The 14406-nt window shown below is 46.8% G+C and overlaps 1 protein-coding gene across 2 annotated transcripts; it reads right to left on the bottom strand.

Moving 5' to 3' along the window:
• Positions 1 to 2674: 2674 nt before the first annotated feature.
• On the bottom strand, positions 2675 to 13021 carry ZNF212 (zinc finger protein 212). Of its 2 annotated transcripts, none has more exons than XM_019739400.2 (5): positions 12860 to 13021; positions 6803 to 7192; positions 6588 to 6714; positions 5497 to 5586; positions 2675 to 4723 (listed from the first exon to the last, which is right to left on the bottom strand). In XM_019739400.2, exons 1-5 carry the CDS (start codon positions 12881 to 12883, stop codon positions 3858 to 3860), a joined length of 1497 nt encoding a protein of 498 aa, XP_019594959.2. In that variant the 5' UTR covers positions 12884 to 13021; the 3' UTR covers positions 2675 to 3857. The 2 variants fall into 2 exon arrangements, with proteins under 2 accessions (XP_019594959.2, XP_019594960.2); XM_019739401.2 differs by having other exon boundaries at positions 2675 to 4720.
• Positions 13022 to 14406: the final 1385 nt, after the last annotated feature.

The following is a 14406-nucleotide window of genomic DNA, read 5'->3' as shown; positions in this document are numbered from 1 at the left end:
CACTTGGAGAAGGTACCACTTTTTAAAGTGGACCCACCCACATTTATAAAGCTTAGGAGGGGAAGTATTAGAAGAGGGACACAGGAAGTACATCCAAGTCCCCATTCCTCCACGAAGGCATCCCTAGTTCAGATAACACTGAGTTCCCTATTCTGTGAGTTCCCCTTTACACCTGTTCATTCAATAAACTGGTGGTGAGCACCTATGTGCAAAGCCCCTGTGCTGGAAGCTGTGGAGTCAGGATACGATTCAGACATGGTCTCTGCCTTCAAAAAGCATCACATCCTATTGACTCTGATACAACGAAAGGGCTTCTCACTCTAGAAACTCTAAGTTTTCTTTTCCCTAGTGTTTTGGCTCCACAGCCCCTGGTTATAATCATTTTTCAAATCAGTTTCTTAATCATAAACAATAGATTTTTAACTTGAATTATAGAAATCTCCTATCCCCTGCTTTAAATAATTATCCTAAAGCTTGTGATTAACATCTGTTGACTATGATCATTGTATCACAGTGTTTTTTCCAGGCCTAGCTCCCAGGTGAACAATAACTGAATGACCGGTTAAACCAGAAGAAAGGCCAGGGTCCATGAAGCCGAACAATTTTTCATCATGCAGTCACCCTGTGTCAATGGCTTTGAATCCTGCTTCTTGGGCCAACACTTTCAACTCTATTAACTAAAATCTCTCCTCATCTAGGGGCTATTAGGATAAAAGTGAGGCCCCAGTAAGACTTCCAACACATCCCAACCACAGCGGTCACCATGGTCCTCCAGGCAGATCTCGAGACCCCCTTCCCCTCATCTAAGATCAGACAGGACAAGAGTCCTGTGAATCCCCAATAGGCGGACAACGGCCACATTCAGCAGGAAGCAGATACAGAAGAGATCTCCTGTCCCTCAACTTCCCAAATTGACGTACGGGGATCACGTCTCTCAAGGGGGACATAAGGCAGGCAGGCAGTTAGAGACAGGAATTGGGTCTCTGAGACACCTGGATACGGCAGGTAACATTCCTGCATGTCCATTTTCCTTCGGGAAATGACCCCCCAAAAGGCCACCCCTCTCCGCCCAAACTTGCCCTTGTTTACTATAACCATTAGCCATTACCAATCACAGGTATCAATCAAGCAGCCCCACAATTAGAGAGGAGCAGCCCATTCTAGAGAAGGAAATAAAAACTCCAAGTCCTCCCCAGTCAGCGCCTTTTGAGCCACTTTGTGCTCAGCCCGCGCCTAATTCTTTGGAGTGTTTGACATTTAATTTGCCCCTGTATGTTGATTTAAATCTTTCTAATTTGATCAGCCCTGTTCATCAGTTCCAGTTCCTGTTTTCTTCTCAGCATCCAGCAGAGCAGGTGTTCAATGAAGGACAGTTGAAACAGGCAAGAGGCTGATTTTTTGTATCACTCAAGACCGTGCCTGAATCTGTGCAGACATGACCTGAAGATCGTGTTAAAATGCAGATTCGGATTCAGTGGGTCTGAGTCTGCATTTCTACCACACTCCCAGGTAACGTCAATGCTGCTGGGGCAGGAGACCAGCTGGGTCATTGAGTAACAAGGATCGAGAATCCAACCTGGACACCAGGTACTTAACTGCGGGCAACCAGAAGCAAGAGTCCACGGTCAATCAAGTGTGTGGGCTCTGAAGCAAGACAGCCTGGGCTCAGAGCCAGCCCCGCCTGCTACCTCAGCGCAGGTTTCTTCCCGTATCTCATGCGTCAAGTGGGGTAATACTCAAACTCATCCCACAGGGTCGTGCGAGGGTTACATTCACTTTTATGTAAAGAACTTAAAACAGTGACTAGCACATTAGTGCTCAGCAAATATTAGCCATTATTACACTAGTCCCCATTTAATATAATTATTTCCCTGCCTCAGGGAGAACCTAACTTTGCTGGAGAAATGGAACCCTACCTTGTACTCTGCTCTGCTCCCCACAATGCAAGGAAGACCTGGGAGGTGACAGGAATCAAGGATGGGCGACGGGGTGTCTGTAATGCAGAAGCTGGGGTTCGCAGTCTGTAGACGGGACTTAGGAGACGGTCCATCTTTTCCTGCATTCAGGGAAGCTGAGCGCCTCGCCTGCTGCCTGCCCTGTGACAACTTCCCTCCACGTTTGGTCTCTACACCTAGATAATCCTGTATCTTACAGCGACCCGAGTTTACATCTGTCTATTCATTTTATTTGTTCCTTTTTATCCCCATCTCACACTCACTCTTCCCATGGGCAACTGTAATGCCTTTAACATGTAACTTTTCATTTCTATGTGTTCTTACAAAGTGATTTGTTTTGTGTACATGCATTTTTAATTTACATAAATGGTACTGTTACAGATCTCATTCAACTTCTTACATTTTCTGCTCAGCAATGGATGTTTAAGACTGACCCATGTGGCTACGCGTACATCTAAGCCGACTTCCTAACTGCTACCCAGTGCTTCCCGGGAAACCCACGAGGTTGTACCTGCCTTCTCTCCCTCCCACCTTCCAACAACTGACACCCAACTGTCAGCAGCCCTGGCCTGCCACAAACAGGGTTCCATACACACTCCCTTGTCATCTGTCCAAGGTTTAAGTCACGCCTCTGTCACTGTTCAGGCCAGGCACCTCCTCCACGCTGGCCCCAGGAGGGTATTCTTGACAAACGGAGAAAAACACCCAACGTGAGCACGTTTCTTTCTAGTAGCAAGTTTTATTCTAGGCAACTGCAAGTCATCAAAGGGGGACACTCCCACAGGACCCAGGAGCCCACTCCCATCTCCCCGAACAGCGGGGCAGGCATGCGACACTCCTGAGACGAGCACCTGCGTGCTTTTCTTCCATCATCTCCGGGACAGTCACCCCAGGACTAATTTGGGAAGTGTGTCATTTGAACCTCAAGGAACAACTGCTATAAGAGGAACAAACTCAAATAACCACTGGCACAAGCTGAACAACCTTAAGTAACAAAGGAGTCGCCTACCCTGTGAGGCTGCAGAGCCCAGCGAGGACTGGGACCGAAGGGGAAGGCAAGAGAGGCTGTGGCGAGAAACGCAAGCGCCGAACTCCGGGAAGGAAGCCTCTACGTACCCAGCTCCCTCACTGGGCTCTTCGTTTTCGACAGGGGCTTTGGGGTCTGCTGCCACTGCTCTCTTCCTCTCGGTCCTTTTGACCCAGGGAGCCCCATCTGAGAGGGAGCCACACAGTGCCCCCCGATCTCTGACCTAAGTGCGGGTGGGCTAAAAGAGCCCCAGAAACGATTCCCTCCTAGAGGGTAGGCCCGGTCCCCATGTTAGGAACAACTTCTACAACTCCGGAAATTTAAAAAAACAAGTGTCAGATTGTATTTTTTAAAAAATCAACTAAAATCTAATTCCAAAAGGTTCTTCAGAGCAGGGTGAGCGCTTCCTTTAAATTATTTCTTCTACTTGTTACTAACAAAGAGACTACAAAAGAAGAGCAAATAGAGGGTTATGCTTTCCAGAACTCTCCCACACACCAGCTCACTCCTTTGGCCCGACTCCACCCTGTGGGAAGACCTGAAATGCTGGGACAGGCCCTCGAACCAGCCCCCAGCCCCTGCGGGGTCAGAGAGCCAGCCCCAGCCCACAAATACCAGTGTGGGTGGGAGACGTGAAGGGGCCCACGTCATGGCAAACTCAGCAGCAGGGCAGACAGCACGGAGAGGCCTGGCCCTGACCCCTCCGCTTCCACACAGTTCTGAGGACGGCCTCAGGGCTCGGCCTGCTGCTTGGTCAAGGGAAGGCAAATCCAAGCAACTCCCCTCAGGAGGAAGCCAGTCCCTGGCTGCGCAGCGTCTCTCGGGGGGACTATGGCAGCCCCTGGACCCCCCCGCACAGGCGAGGGCCGGCACCCTTACAGCAGGCCGCCGGGCCTCCCCGGCCCCAGGGCCGGCCCGCCCCGCTCACGCTGGTGGATCTTTTGATGCTGCAGGAGATGCTGCTTCTGCACGAAGCTCTTCTCGCACTCGGAGCAGCTGTACGGCCGCTCGCCCGTGTGGATGCGCTGGTGTCGCACCAGGTCGGAAGGGTGGCTGAAGCTCTTCCCACAGTAACCGCAGATGAGGGAGCTTCGGCTTTTCCTCCAGGGGATGTGGCCGGGCAGTGCAACCAGGCTGTTGGGCGAGAACCTCTCCTGGACACGGTGGCCGCCACTGGGCCCCTCCTGCAAGTGGCAGCGCTGGTGGGTCACCAGGCTGACCCTGCAGCTGAAACTCCTCATACACACCTCACACTGATGCAGTTTTGCCTTCTTGGACTGGGGCTTAAGCCGTGGCCTGGGCCGAAGGCTCTCTTCTGGCTCTGAGGTCGTGGAAGACTCCCACCCTGAGTGGGTCCGCAGATGTGTGGCCAGCTGCTGCTTGTAGCGGAAGCTGATCTCGCATTCAGAACATTCGTAGGGGCTGGAAGTGTCCCTTTTCAGCTTCACGCTCTGCCCACATTCCTGACCCGGTTGCACCTGCCTATTAGATTTCGGCTTTGGGGAGCAACCCAAAGTTCTGCCACTGCTCGGGGCTCTACTGCCTTCAACAGGCTCCTCCAGATTCGTGTCCCCGGGCCCTGATTCCAGGAGGACAGACCCACCCTGACCGTCCCAGACCTCAGTCTGCTCTGGGCTCAGGAAAGCCGCATGCTCTTCAGCCATGCCCGAGAACCCCCCCGGGAGACCCGCAGAGCCTTCCTGCGGGTACGGTAGCTCCGGCTTGAGCATGACCCCTTCTGCTGCCAAAACAAAAACCGACAAAAAAGATCACATTCTAACACTTCTGATTTCTTTAGAACTAAACAAACATCTACGAATTTCATAAGGGCTCAAATCAAACTACCTCAGGATCAAAGGAATTACGACAATTTGGAGGGTGAGACTGATTGGGTTCCAAGACCTGAAAAACTAAACCTATATGCAGGTATAGACATTTGACTGGAAATCTGAATATATTATCCTTACAGAACAATGTGATAAAGGATAGTTCTCCAAGCTTATCCTCAAATCTGTATTCAACCTCTGTGAAAAATAGCTCAGTATACTGTAACAACTAATTCAGGAGACTATTAAAAAAATAAACGTGAAAGATTAAAATAAAAAACTAAACCTATGTAACTTAAAAATTCATGTATCCAGCTATTATTCCCTCATATTCTCCCCAAATTACCTGGCCTCCAAATGCTTTTTCTGCCCTTCACCCAGTCAGCCTCACTCCTGAAGCTGTGACCAACCCTCTCGTCTCAGTCCCCAGGGGGTTCTGACTACAGCCCATTATGTATTCTACTCCACAAGGCACAGAGAAGCCTGATATGGTCACGAACCTCAAGGAGCCTACACGAGTAAAGACACACATAAAAGAGGTGAACTGATGGTAATTATAAAGGAGTCTAGACTAAATAAATGCCACCTGAGGTTACTGATAGTCAGTGTTTGGCAGTTTAGCAGCGGGAAAGCTCGCTATAGGCTGCAGGAAGTGCAGAGGGAGCTGGAATATTCTAGAGCCACTCACCTGGGTGGACACCGTCAGGGCCTTCCTCCTCCAAGTCACCCAGCATCTCTGCACCCAGCTCCGCTTCTCCTTCTGGCTCGCCAAGGACCTCTGCATTGGAAACGGGACAGTGTGAGTCCAGGAGAAGGTACAAACTCACCAGTACTGGTCATCTGCTGATGGGCATGGTGACCAATGTCACGGAGTCGATTCCAAAGATTCAAAGTACTGTCCTTGTCACTTTCCCCCCGAGCTGGGGATAACTAGACAAGCCTGGCTAATTCAAGCGCTCTATTCCTGTGTCACTCATGACTCAGGCGGTCAGGCTTAGGAGCCCACACCATTCTAGCCCCCGACACCAGCACTTCCTCACACATACATGGTGTCAAGTGTTGCTTCCTTTCAGGGTTTCTGATTCCATTTGTGCTGAAGCACTGCGAGATCAAGCAGACACAGTGATGCCCCCACCCACAGGATGGACAGGAAAAAGCCACCAGCAGGACACAGGGCCCGGCCGAGGTCACACAGGCATCTCTCTACTTTCCTCCCACTCCACTCTGCTCCAGTCACACTGGCCTTTGTGACAATCCTCCACAGACTCAGGCTTTGAAAGAGTTTGTCTACCAAATAAAATGCACCTATAATGTAATAACTAATATTTTGCATATAAAGATGTGCATCTATTAAGCAGCATTTATAATCAACACAAAATAAACATTGTTGAGACCACGACTGGCTGGAATTCTAGCCAAACGCCAAGGAAAATTCTGGGTTGGCCTATGCTGTCTGTCTCATCTCCGGTGACAAAGAGTTTCTTATCAAATAATCTTAAGTAATTAAGTATTAAAAACAGCATGAGGACCCCCAGTCATGTTACACCATAATGCATGTGATGCCATCTTATCTGTTAGTAAATGTTATCAAGGTCTGACCATGTGAGCACAGAGAAGAAACGCACTATGATCTTTCCAAAGTCTTCACAAACTGAGGACTGGCACAGGTCAACCGGACGACCCAAAGCCAGCCAGACGCCAGGTGTGGTCTGGGCCACCAGCTCCTGGCCAGGAATTGCAGGGCGCCTGAGGGCATTCTGGGGAGGAGGCGCTCCTTACTCAGAGAGACCAGGGTCTCGTAGTTGCTCTGCATCACGTTTCTGTAGAGCTCCTTCTGCCAGTCCTCCAGGTTCTCCCCCTCCTGCTCTGCAAAGTAGACGCCATCATTTTCAAGTGACCGGGACACCTGAAATCACAAATGTCACACAATGAGTGCCTTTCGTCACAGCCCTGAAGGAAAAGTCAGCAACTCAGAATCTGAAATAACAGGTTACCTTGGGGGCCTCCCCCTTGCTGCCCGGGGGCAGCCGCAGGACCCAGAAGTTCCTGTTTCTCAGCAGGTTCTCCATGTTCTCCAGCCGCCTCTGCAGCAGCCCGTACTCCTGCAGCAGGGTCCCCAGCACGGCCCACTTGCCCTCCAGCTGGTTCCCGAACTCCACGGCCGTCTTCTCGCAGTCGGCCAGCTTCTTCTCGGCTGTCCCCGTCCGCCCCTCCAGGCTCTGCAGCCGGGCAGCCTGGGCCTCCATCTTCTTCTCCACAGCTTGAATGGCGGCCACCACTGTCCAGAGGGAGATCTCTGTCGTCTGCAGATAGGAGCTTTTCTCCGTCGCTTGTGGGGGCAGCGTGGGCGATGCCGAAGGTGTGGAGCGGCGCTTCCTCCTGTGCTGAAGAACCGGACAGGGTCACCGTCAGTGTCTCCTCCAACCATCAGGTAAAGAAAACAATGGGTGGGTCCATTGGTGCAGGAGCGCTTACAGCTGGTACCTCGCTTCTACTTGTTTTCAGATTTTAAAAGTATGTTCTTTGCATTCTGATACCGCAAATTATACACGTACATTGTAATAAAAAATAAAAACGTCAAAGTAGAAAGGGAGGGAGGGATTATGTACAGACCACCATCCAGAGGTGAGCTGTTAAGAATTTTGGTGTTTTTCCTGTTTTTTTCATCTTTTAACTTATTTCTTTCTCAACAAAATTGAAATCATATTGTACATACATTTTGTTACCTGCATTTCACACGCAGCATACTCTCTAAGACTTTCCTCTGTCAGTATTTACTTTTTAAATCAACTTTTATTTCTATTAGGTATTTTGGGCTATTTGTAGTATTTTACTATGATTATTGATATAATTTATATCCATTCAACTCCACATTCCTGTCCGACTTCACAGCTGATCTTGTCACCCTTGCTGAAAACCTTTCAGCGGCTCCTGACAATAAGGACAAGGCTCCTCAGCAGGACCTACAAGACTCATGCATTTTCACAGCCCAGCAGCAAGTGTGAGTCACATCTACTAAATCCCTAATAAACAGGCACTGAAACGATCTGAGTCCTCTGACATCTTTCTTGTACTTCTCATTTTCATGGTCTGCCCTTGACAGTAGGAAAATCACCATGGCGGAAGCTCAAAATGACTAAAACCAACACTTGGGATGTCTTCCCGAAGCTGTCCTCGTCCCCTCACTGTCCCATTGCACGCTCACATTTCAGTCCTGACCTCCCAAAGCTTCAGATGCTTTCATGTGGCATGTTTTATTCAAGACGGCTTCTCTCACAGTGAGGACACTGAGATGAAGACACCAAGAACAAATATACGTTTACTGGCCATTCAAATTTCCCCGTCAGTGGACCACCTGCTAAGGTCTCATCCAGTTCTCTTTTGGGTTACCTGCCTTTCCCTGACTGTCTCATAGGATTTCTCTGTAAATTCTGGCTACTGATCTTTATCAGTTATATGTGTTGCAAGTATCGTCTCCTTATTTGTGCCTCATTTTTTCACTCTCTTTATTATCCTTTGATAAAAAGTCCTTAACTTTAATGTAGTTGGGTTTTATCACTATTAATTCTTTTATGGTTTGAACTTTCATGTCAGGTGTAGAAAAAATAAAAATCTATATTCCACAGTACCGTCTTCTAAATACTTTATAGTTTTGGCTTTCACATTTACATGTTTACCTCAACTAGAAATGCATTTGTGTATGGTGCAAGGCTCAATTTTCATATGGAAACCAACAGATCTAACACTAAATAATGAAGAACCCATCGTTGACCCACTGATCTACAATGCTACCTCTGGCATAAATCAAGTTCTTTTTACAGTCTGTTTCTGGCACCTCTATTCTGTTCTCTGGGTCAATTTTTCTACCACTTTACCAATATTACCATCTCAAGGACCACAGCTTTTTGATAACGGTTGATACCTGGTAAGGCAAGCGCCACCTCGTTTTACACGAGTATATTGAAAATTTGGGGACTGTTGACATTCTACAAACTTGAAAGGTTTCACAAAAATATCCTTAGAGATTTTGATTGGAACTGCATCAAATCCATAGATAAATTTGAGAAGTGACATCTTCAGGATAAAATGTTTCAATCCATATACATAGTATATACTCCTTTTTAAAAGTATTTTTAATATCATTAGATATGTAAACATGTCCCCAAGGTACGTGTTTCAATCACCAGTTGCTGTATAACAAAGGATCCCAAAATGTAGTGGCTTCCGACAACATCTATTTTGCTCATGGCTACGCAATTAAATGAGGGTTTGGAGGGGACACCCTGTCCCTGCTCCACTCCATGTCAAGTGGAGCAGGTCACAGGCAGGCTGGCCTCCCCCGAGGAGTCCCACGCCACATGGAGAGGGCACATGCTGACGGTCTGTTCAGCAGCCCTACCTAAGGTCCCAGTCTAGTCAGCGTCAACCGCCAGAACGCACTTTCATTTCTAACAGTTGTGTGTGTGCTTTTTTGGGGGGGGAATTCTCTTTTTTCATTAATCTCACTATACACAAAAATTATATATGAGAAAAAAATTAATCATATCCTCTATATATGTGCTGTCCAATGTAACAGCCACTAGAAACATGTGGCTGTTTAAAATTAAATTAATTAACATTAAATTAAAAATTCAGTTCCTAGCTACATATGAAGTGCTCAATAGCTACCTGTAACTTGTGGCTACTATGCTGAACAGTGCAGAGAGAGTATTTCCATCATTTCAAAAAGTTCTAGTGGATGTACTATGCCCTTACTATTTTTTTCCTGCTTGATAAAATACTAAGGCTATATTAAAATCTTCCACTACGACACTGAATTTTCCTTGTAGTCCTCTCAATTTTTGTTTTATTTATTTTGAGACTATATAATTAGTGCACATAAAATTATAAATGTCCTATTAAGCTGGTAAATCGAGTCTTTTCCCATTATAAAAGTAGTAGTAGCCCTCTATCTCTAGCAATATTAACAGAGTTAAACCAATTTTCTTTTGATTAGTATTAGCCTGGTCTGTTTTCATATTCTTCTATATTCAACCATTTCTACAGCTTTATCTTTGAGTTGTATCTCTTATAAGCCATACAGTTGATTTACCCCATCCTGCCAATCTTTTCCTTTTAACAAGAATGTTTAGTTCATTTATATTTACTGTAATTGCTGATGCATGCTTATCTACTTTTACCTTTTTGTGCTATTTATCCCATCTTTATCTTCTTTGTTGCCTTCTTTAGATGATTTTTTTCTTATTCTATTATTCCCCCTTTTAATTTGTAAGTCATACAGCCAATTTCTAGTCTTTTAGCAATCATCCTAGAAATTATGGGAAGCATACTTACGGCAACCTTTAAACATTTGAATTCTGATCATCTCTTCCTAACTTTTACATCAGGGCTGCCCTGTATGTTAATGCCGCCTTTGTTTTTAACCCAAGAGATTGTTACTGTTTTATTCCGTCAATCTTTATTTAGATTTACCCATTTTCATGGACCATAGTACTTTCTTACTGTCAGACTTTCCATTTGGATGTTTTCTTTTTTTTTGCCTTTTCTGTATTTGGGATAATTTTTCTTCTACCTGAAGTACATCCTTTAGAATGTCCTTTAATGCCAGTATATTAGTAGCAAACTGTCAGTGTTAATTTGTCTGAAAATATCTTTACCCTTGTTTTTTAAAGATAATTTTGCTGAGCATAAAAATAGGGGATTGTAGTTATTTTCCTTCAGCCTATATCACTGTACTACTGTCTGGCTTCCATTGTTGCTGTTGAGAAGCTTGACCCCACTAGTCTTACAGCAGTTCATTTCAAGGTAATCTATCTTTTTTCTTTGGCTTTTAAGAATTCCCTCTGCCTTGCATTCTGTACCTTCACTATTATGTGTCTAGATAGATTTCTTTTTGTTTTTCCTGACTGGGATCTATTGGGTTCCTATGCATTATTAGCATTTGTGTCAGCCCTACAATATTCTCAGCCGTTAGCTATGCATCAAATATGACCTACAGTGCAGATTGAGTGTTTGAACGTGTGTGTGTGTTTTCCTTCTGTAATTCCAATATGTTTTTCTTCTGGAAATTCAACATCTGAAATCTCTGAAGGTCTAATTTTGTTGTCTATTATTTTTACTGGCTTTTCCTCATAGTTTTTTATTACTTGTTTGGTGATTTTTTTATTCTGAATTAAATTTTTTTGGGATTTTATCTATGAGAATTATTTGAAGTCTGAGTTAAATGTAGACTTTTCTAGAGAAGATTTGTTTATTTTTGATGGGCAGCAGGAGGTTCTACTTTAAACTAAATTCTTGGTTTGAGGTTTCTTGGACCATCCAGGTCATATGAATTCAAGCAATAAACCCATGTGAGGGTCACCATGAATGTTGCCCTTTGAAGTCTCAGCTTTATGGGTTTGGGAGACTTCTTAGATTCCCCACCTTAGGCTCTGAGTTTCATCTATTTCCCAGGCCCCTTGAGGTGATAAACACTTTAGATGAATGTTCAGCAACAGCCCTCAAAGTTGGCTTCAGAACCCTGCTTACCTCTTAAGAGCTCCCTCTTTCACTTAGTTTTTAGGCTCCAAGTATTCTTTACTCATATACTTCAAATATATTTGTGTTTTTCCCCCCAGCAGTTTTAGTTGTTTTCATCAGGATACCTACTTGGCCATACTGACAAATGAGACGCCTAGAATACTCATCTGAAAAGACAATGTCTAAGAACAGAAATATGCTCAAGGACAATTTAAATATATTCTACAATGACAGACCTCCATAAGCTACTTGAAGTGCAGTGTGGGATTTTGGCAGATCTTTAAAGACTTCCTTTTAACAAGGCCTGTTGATGACAGGGAGGTCTGTGCACTGTGCACTGACAAGTTAGGAAGAAGTGCTCTCAGTTGTCCTCCTGCCCCACTTGAACACAAATTTAGTCTTGAGGAAAGGCCAAGTGTTTGACTGGATCACCGCAGTTCCAAGAAGACAGATGAAGTAAACACTGCAAACGTTTGTGTCCTGCCTTTGCCATTCAAGTGTAACTTCCTAGAAAGCAAACACTGTGTTCTGTAAGCCTTCCAATACGTCCCCTCTTAGTTCTTACCCACTTTCTACAAGAATGAAATACAGTGCATCTTGCTCACGGTCAGGTTTTCACCACAGCATCTCCTCAGCCTCAATTCACAAGATCTCGTGTGATTCTGAAAGTGTTTCTAGACCAAGCAAGCTGCATGAAAAACCAACTCACTTCCCCTTGCCTTTTCCATAGCACATCCTCGTCTGTGCTCAAATTCACCACTACTTTGGAATAACGTGAGAATGTCAGAGCTGGCAGGAACCTCAGAGGTCACCTCGCAACTAGCCCAACAATTTACAGCTGGGGAACCGGAAGCCTAGACCTGGATAGCTGAGAGCTGAGTTACGGCCGAAATCCAGTTTTCTGACTCCATGCCCAGGGTTTTCTTCACCCCAAGCTCGGTGCCCTGACATCCCAGAATGGGGATGGTTGGGGGTGGGTGCGGGGGCGAGAGCTCGGACAGCTCACATACAAAACCCTGCAATTACACCTGTCTCCAAGGAGAGGAAGCCAGCCTGACTTCAACGTGTGGCTGCAACCCCAGGACAGAAGTCTGTCGCGGGAGAAGGTGGCAGAAGGAACGAGGGAAGCACATCAGGCGGAGAACAAGCTGGTCGCGGAGCGACAGAGCGTCCTGGGAACTCGGGGCACCAGGCGAACTCACTGGCAGCGAGGAGGACCCCGAGTTTCTCCTCCGCGCCACCTCTCCAGCTTGGAAACGGGCTCGCTTTTGGCACAACGGAGAAAACGTGTGAGGACGGTCACAGATCCAAACACACGGAACAAGCCCTCAGAGAAGTTTCCCAGCGACGGCGCACGACGCTGGAACTCCGGCCCAACGCGGAAGGAACCGGACGGGGGGCCGGCGGAGCCCCGGGCTGCGAGGCGAGGTCGGTGTCCATCCGCGCTAACAGCCTGACGGACACCCCGCCCCCGCCCAGGGGCTCCGCCATCCCGAACGCGCCCCCGAGCCGTGCCAGGCGAGGACTCTTACCCGAGCAGGCGCCGACTCCGCCATGGCTGCCAGTCGCCCCTCAACAGCCGGACCCCGCCTGATACCCCTCCGGCTGCGTGCAGCTCCGCTGGGCGCCCCGGGCCCCTCCTCGAAGCGACCACCAGGACCGTGTTGACACAAGGTGCATTATGGGAGTGCGGCCCTCCCGGACCAAGACCGGCTCCGGCCGCTCGTCCCCGGGGCGCGGAATTCGCATTGCGCCCCCGTGCGGCCGGAGGGTAAACAGCAGCTCGGCGCTCGGGGCCACAGGGCTGACAGCAGGAGGGCTCAGTCGCGCCAAGTGAAGAGCAGGTTCGGAATAGAAGGCAAACCCACGGGCCTTTGTGTGCCTTCTACGTGCGCAGCACTCTGGTAGGTGCTTCGAGGGATTCCAAATTGTACAAAACTCAGACTTTGCTCTGAGGGAAGAGCATGCAATCTAGTTGGGGAAAAGAGCTATGGTCCCAAATGGCAAGTGGTTTTATTCTAAACTGTTATTTCGCTTTTTAGAAACCAGAAACACACTTCCCACCTCAACAGTGTGGGGTCAGGTGCCCAGAGCAACCCACTGTAGCCTATTAACTATAGTCATCACGTGTCTTGGAAACCCCAAGATAGCCCTGATTTCTAATAGTTATTCCAGTGTGTGTGCTACATGTTAAATAACGTGTTTGGAGTTTTGGTTTGGAAGGCATGATCACCCAATACACAACCCTACCGCAGCCGTACTTGCCTAATTTGTGCCACATTATCTCTATAGTGACTCGCAATGAATTTCCACTTCAATGATAGACATAAGGGTTCCTCTGAGAAATAAATTTTTACCTTCACATGACTAGGTCCTTACCATGTGTGGTTCAGGTCAGACTTTACCTGCCCTCCCTGTCTACATCCGTCTTCATGCCAACCCTCAATCTAATTGCCCTCTTCAAAAATTTTCATAGCATTTATCACTATTTGAAATAACCTCATTTTCCCCTGCTTTAGTTTACATGGTACTTATGTATCGCTTTTACTAAAATGTCTCTCCATGGCATTCTCCATTTCTTGCACACACAAATGCTCGTAAGTATTTTTGGATGATTCAGTGGTGAATCAGAGAGTAAGGCTAGGAAAAGTCACCTCCAAGAGAAGGCACGATGTCCAGGACAATAGATGGACAGGAGGTTGACTGAATCATTAATATCTAAAGAAAGGATGGGCCAGGTGGAGGAAAACATCAGCCACGGAGATACATCCAGGGTCTGACCAACTCTCCCAGGCCAGTGAAAACATGCTGCAAATACAGAAAATAATGTACCACGATTGTGGAGACAGACTTATTAGGACATAGGATATTGAGGTCATTAAACAGTTCAGTTATAGAATTCACACCCTCTATTCTGTTTCTATGTTTACCAGGCAATCTTCTGATGATGCAGCTTCCCGTGTACCTACCGGGAGATGACATACATTTCAGGCTGATGCAAATGTCCAGTCCACCCCTGGAAATTACTAAATGGATACTCTGGATTATCCAACAGTCTCTCGAGTCGGCATGATTCAGC

This window comes from Rhinolophus sinicus, linkage group LG11, assembly GCF_036562045.2.
Source record: "Rhinolophus sinicus isolate RSC01 linkage group LG11, ASM3656204v1, whole genome shotgun sequence".
Classification (NCBI taxonomy): domain Eukaryota; kingdom Metazoa; phylum Chordata; class Mammalia; order Chiroptera; family Rhinolophidae; genus Rhinolophus; species Rhinolophus sinicus.
The sequence above is the reverse complement of the archived record's forward strand: the minus strand, read 5'-3'. Positions and strand labels throughout refer to the sequence as shown.

Coding starts and splice junctions, on each gene's coding strand:
- ZNF212 (XM_019739400.2), bottom strand. CDS start 12,883: ATGGCGGAGTCGGCGCCTGCTCGG. Junction 7,193..12,859: donor CGGAGTCGGCGCCTGCTCGG/GTAAGAGTCCTC, acceptor CCGGTTCTTCAG/CACAGGAGGAAGCGCCGCTC. Junction 6,715..6,802: donor GCAAGGGGGAGGCCCCCAAG/GTAACCTGTTAT, acceptor TTGTGATTTCAG/GTGTCCCGGTCACTTGAAAA.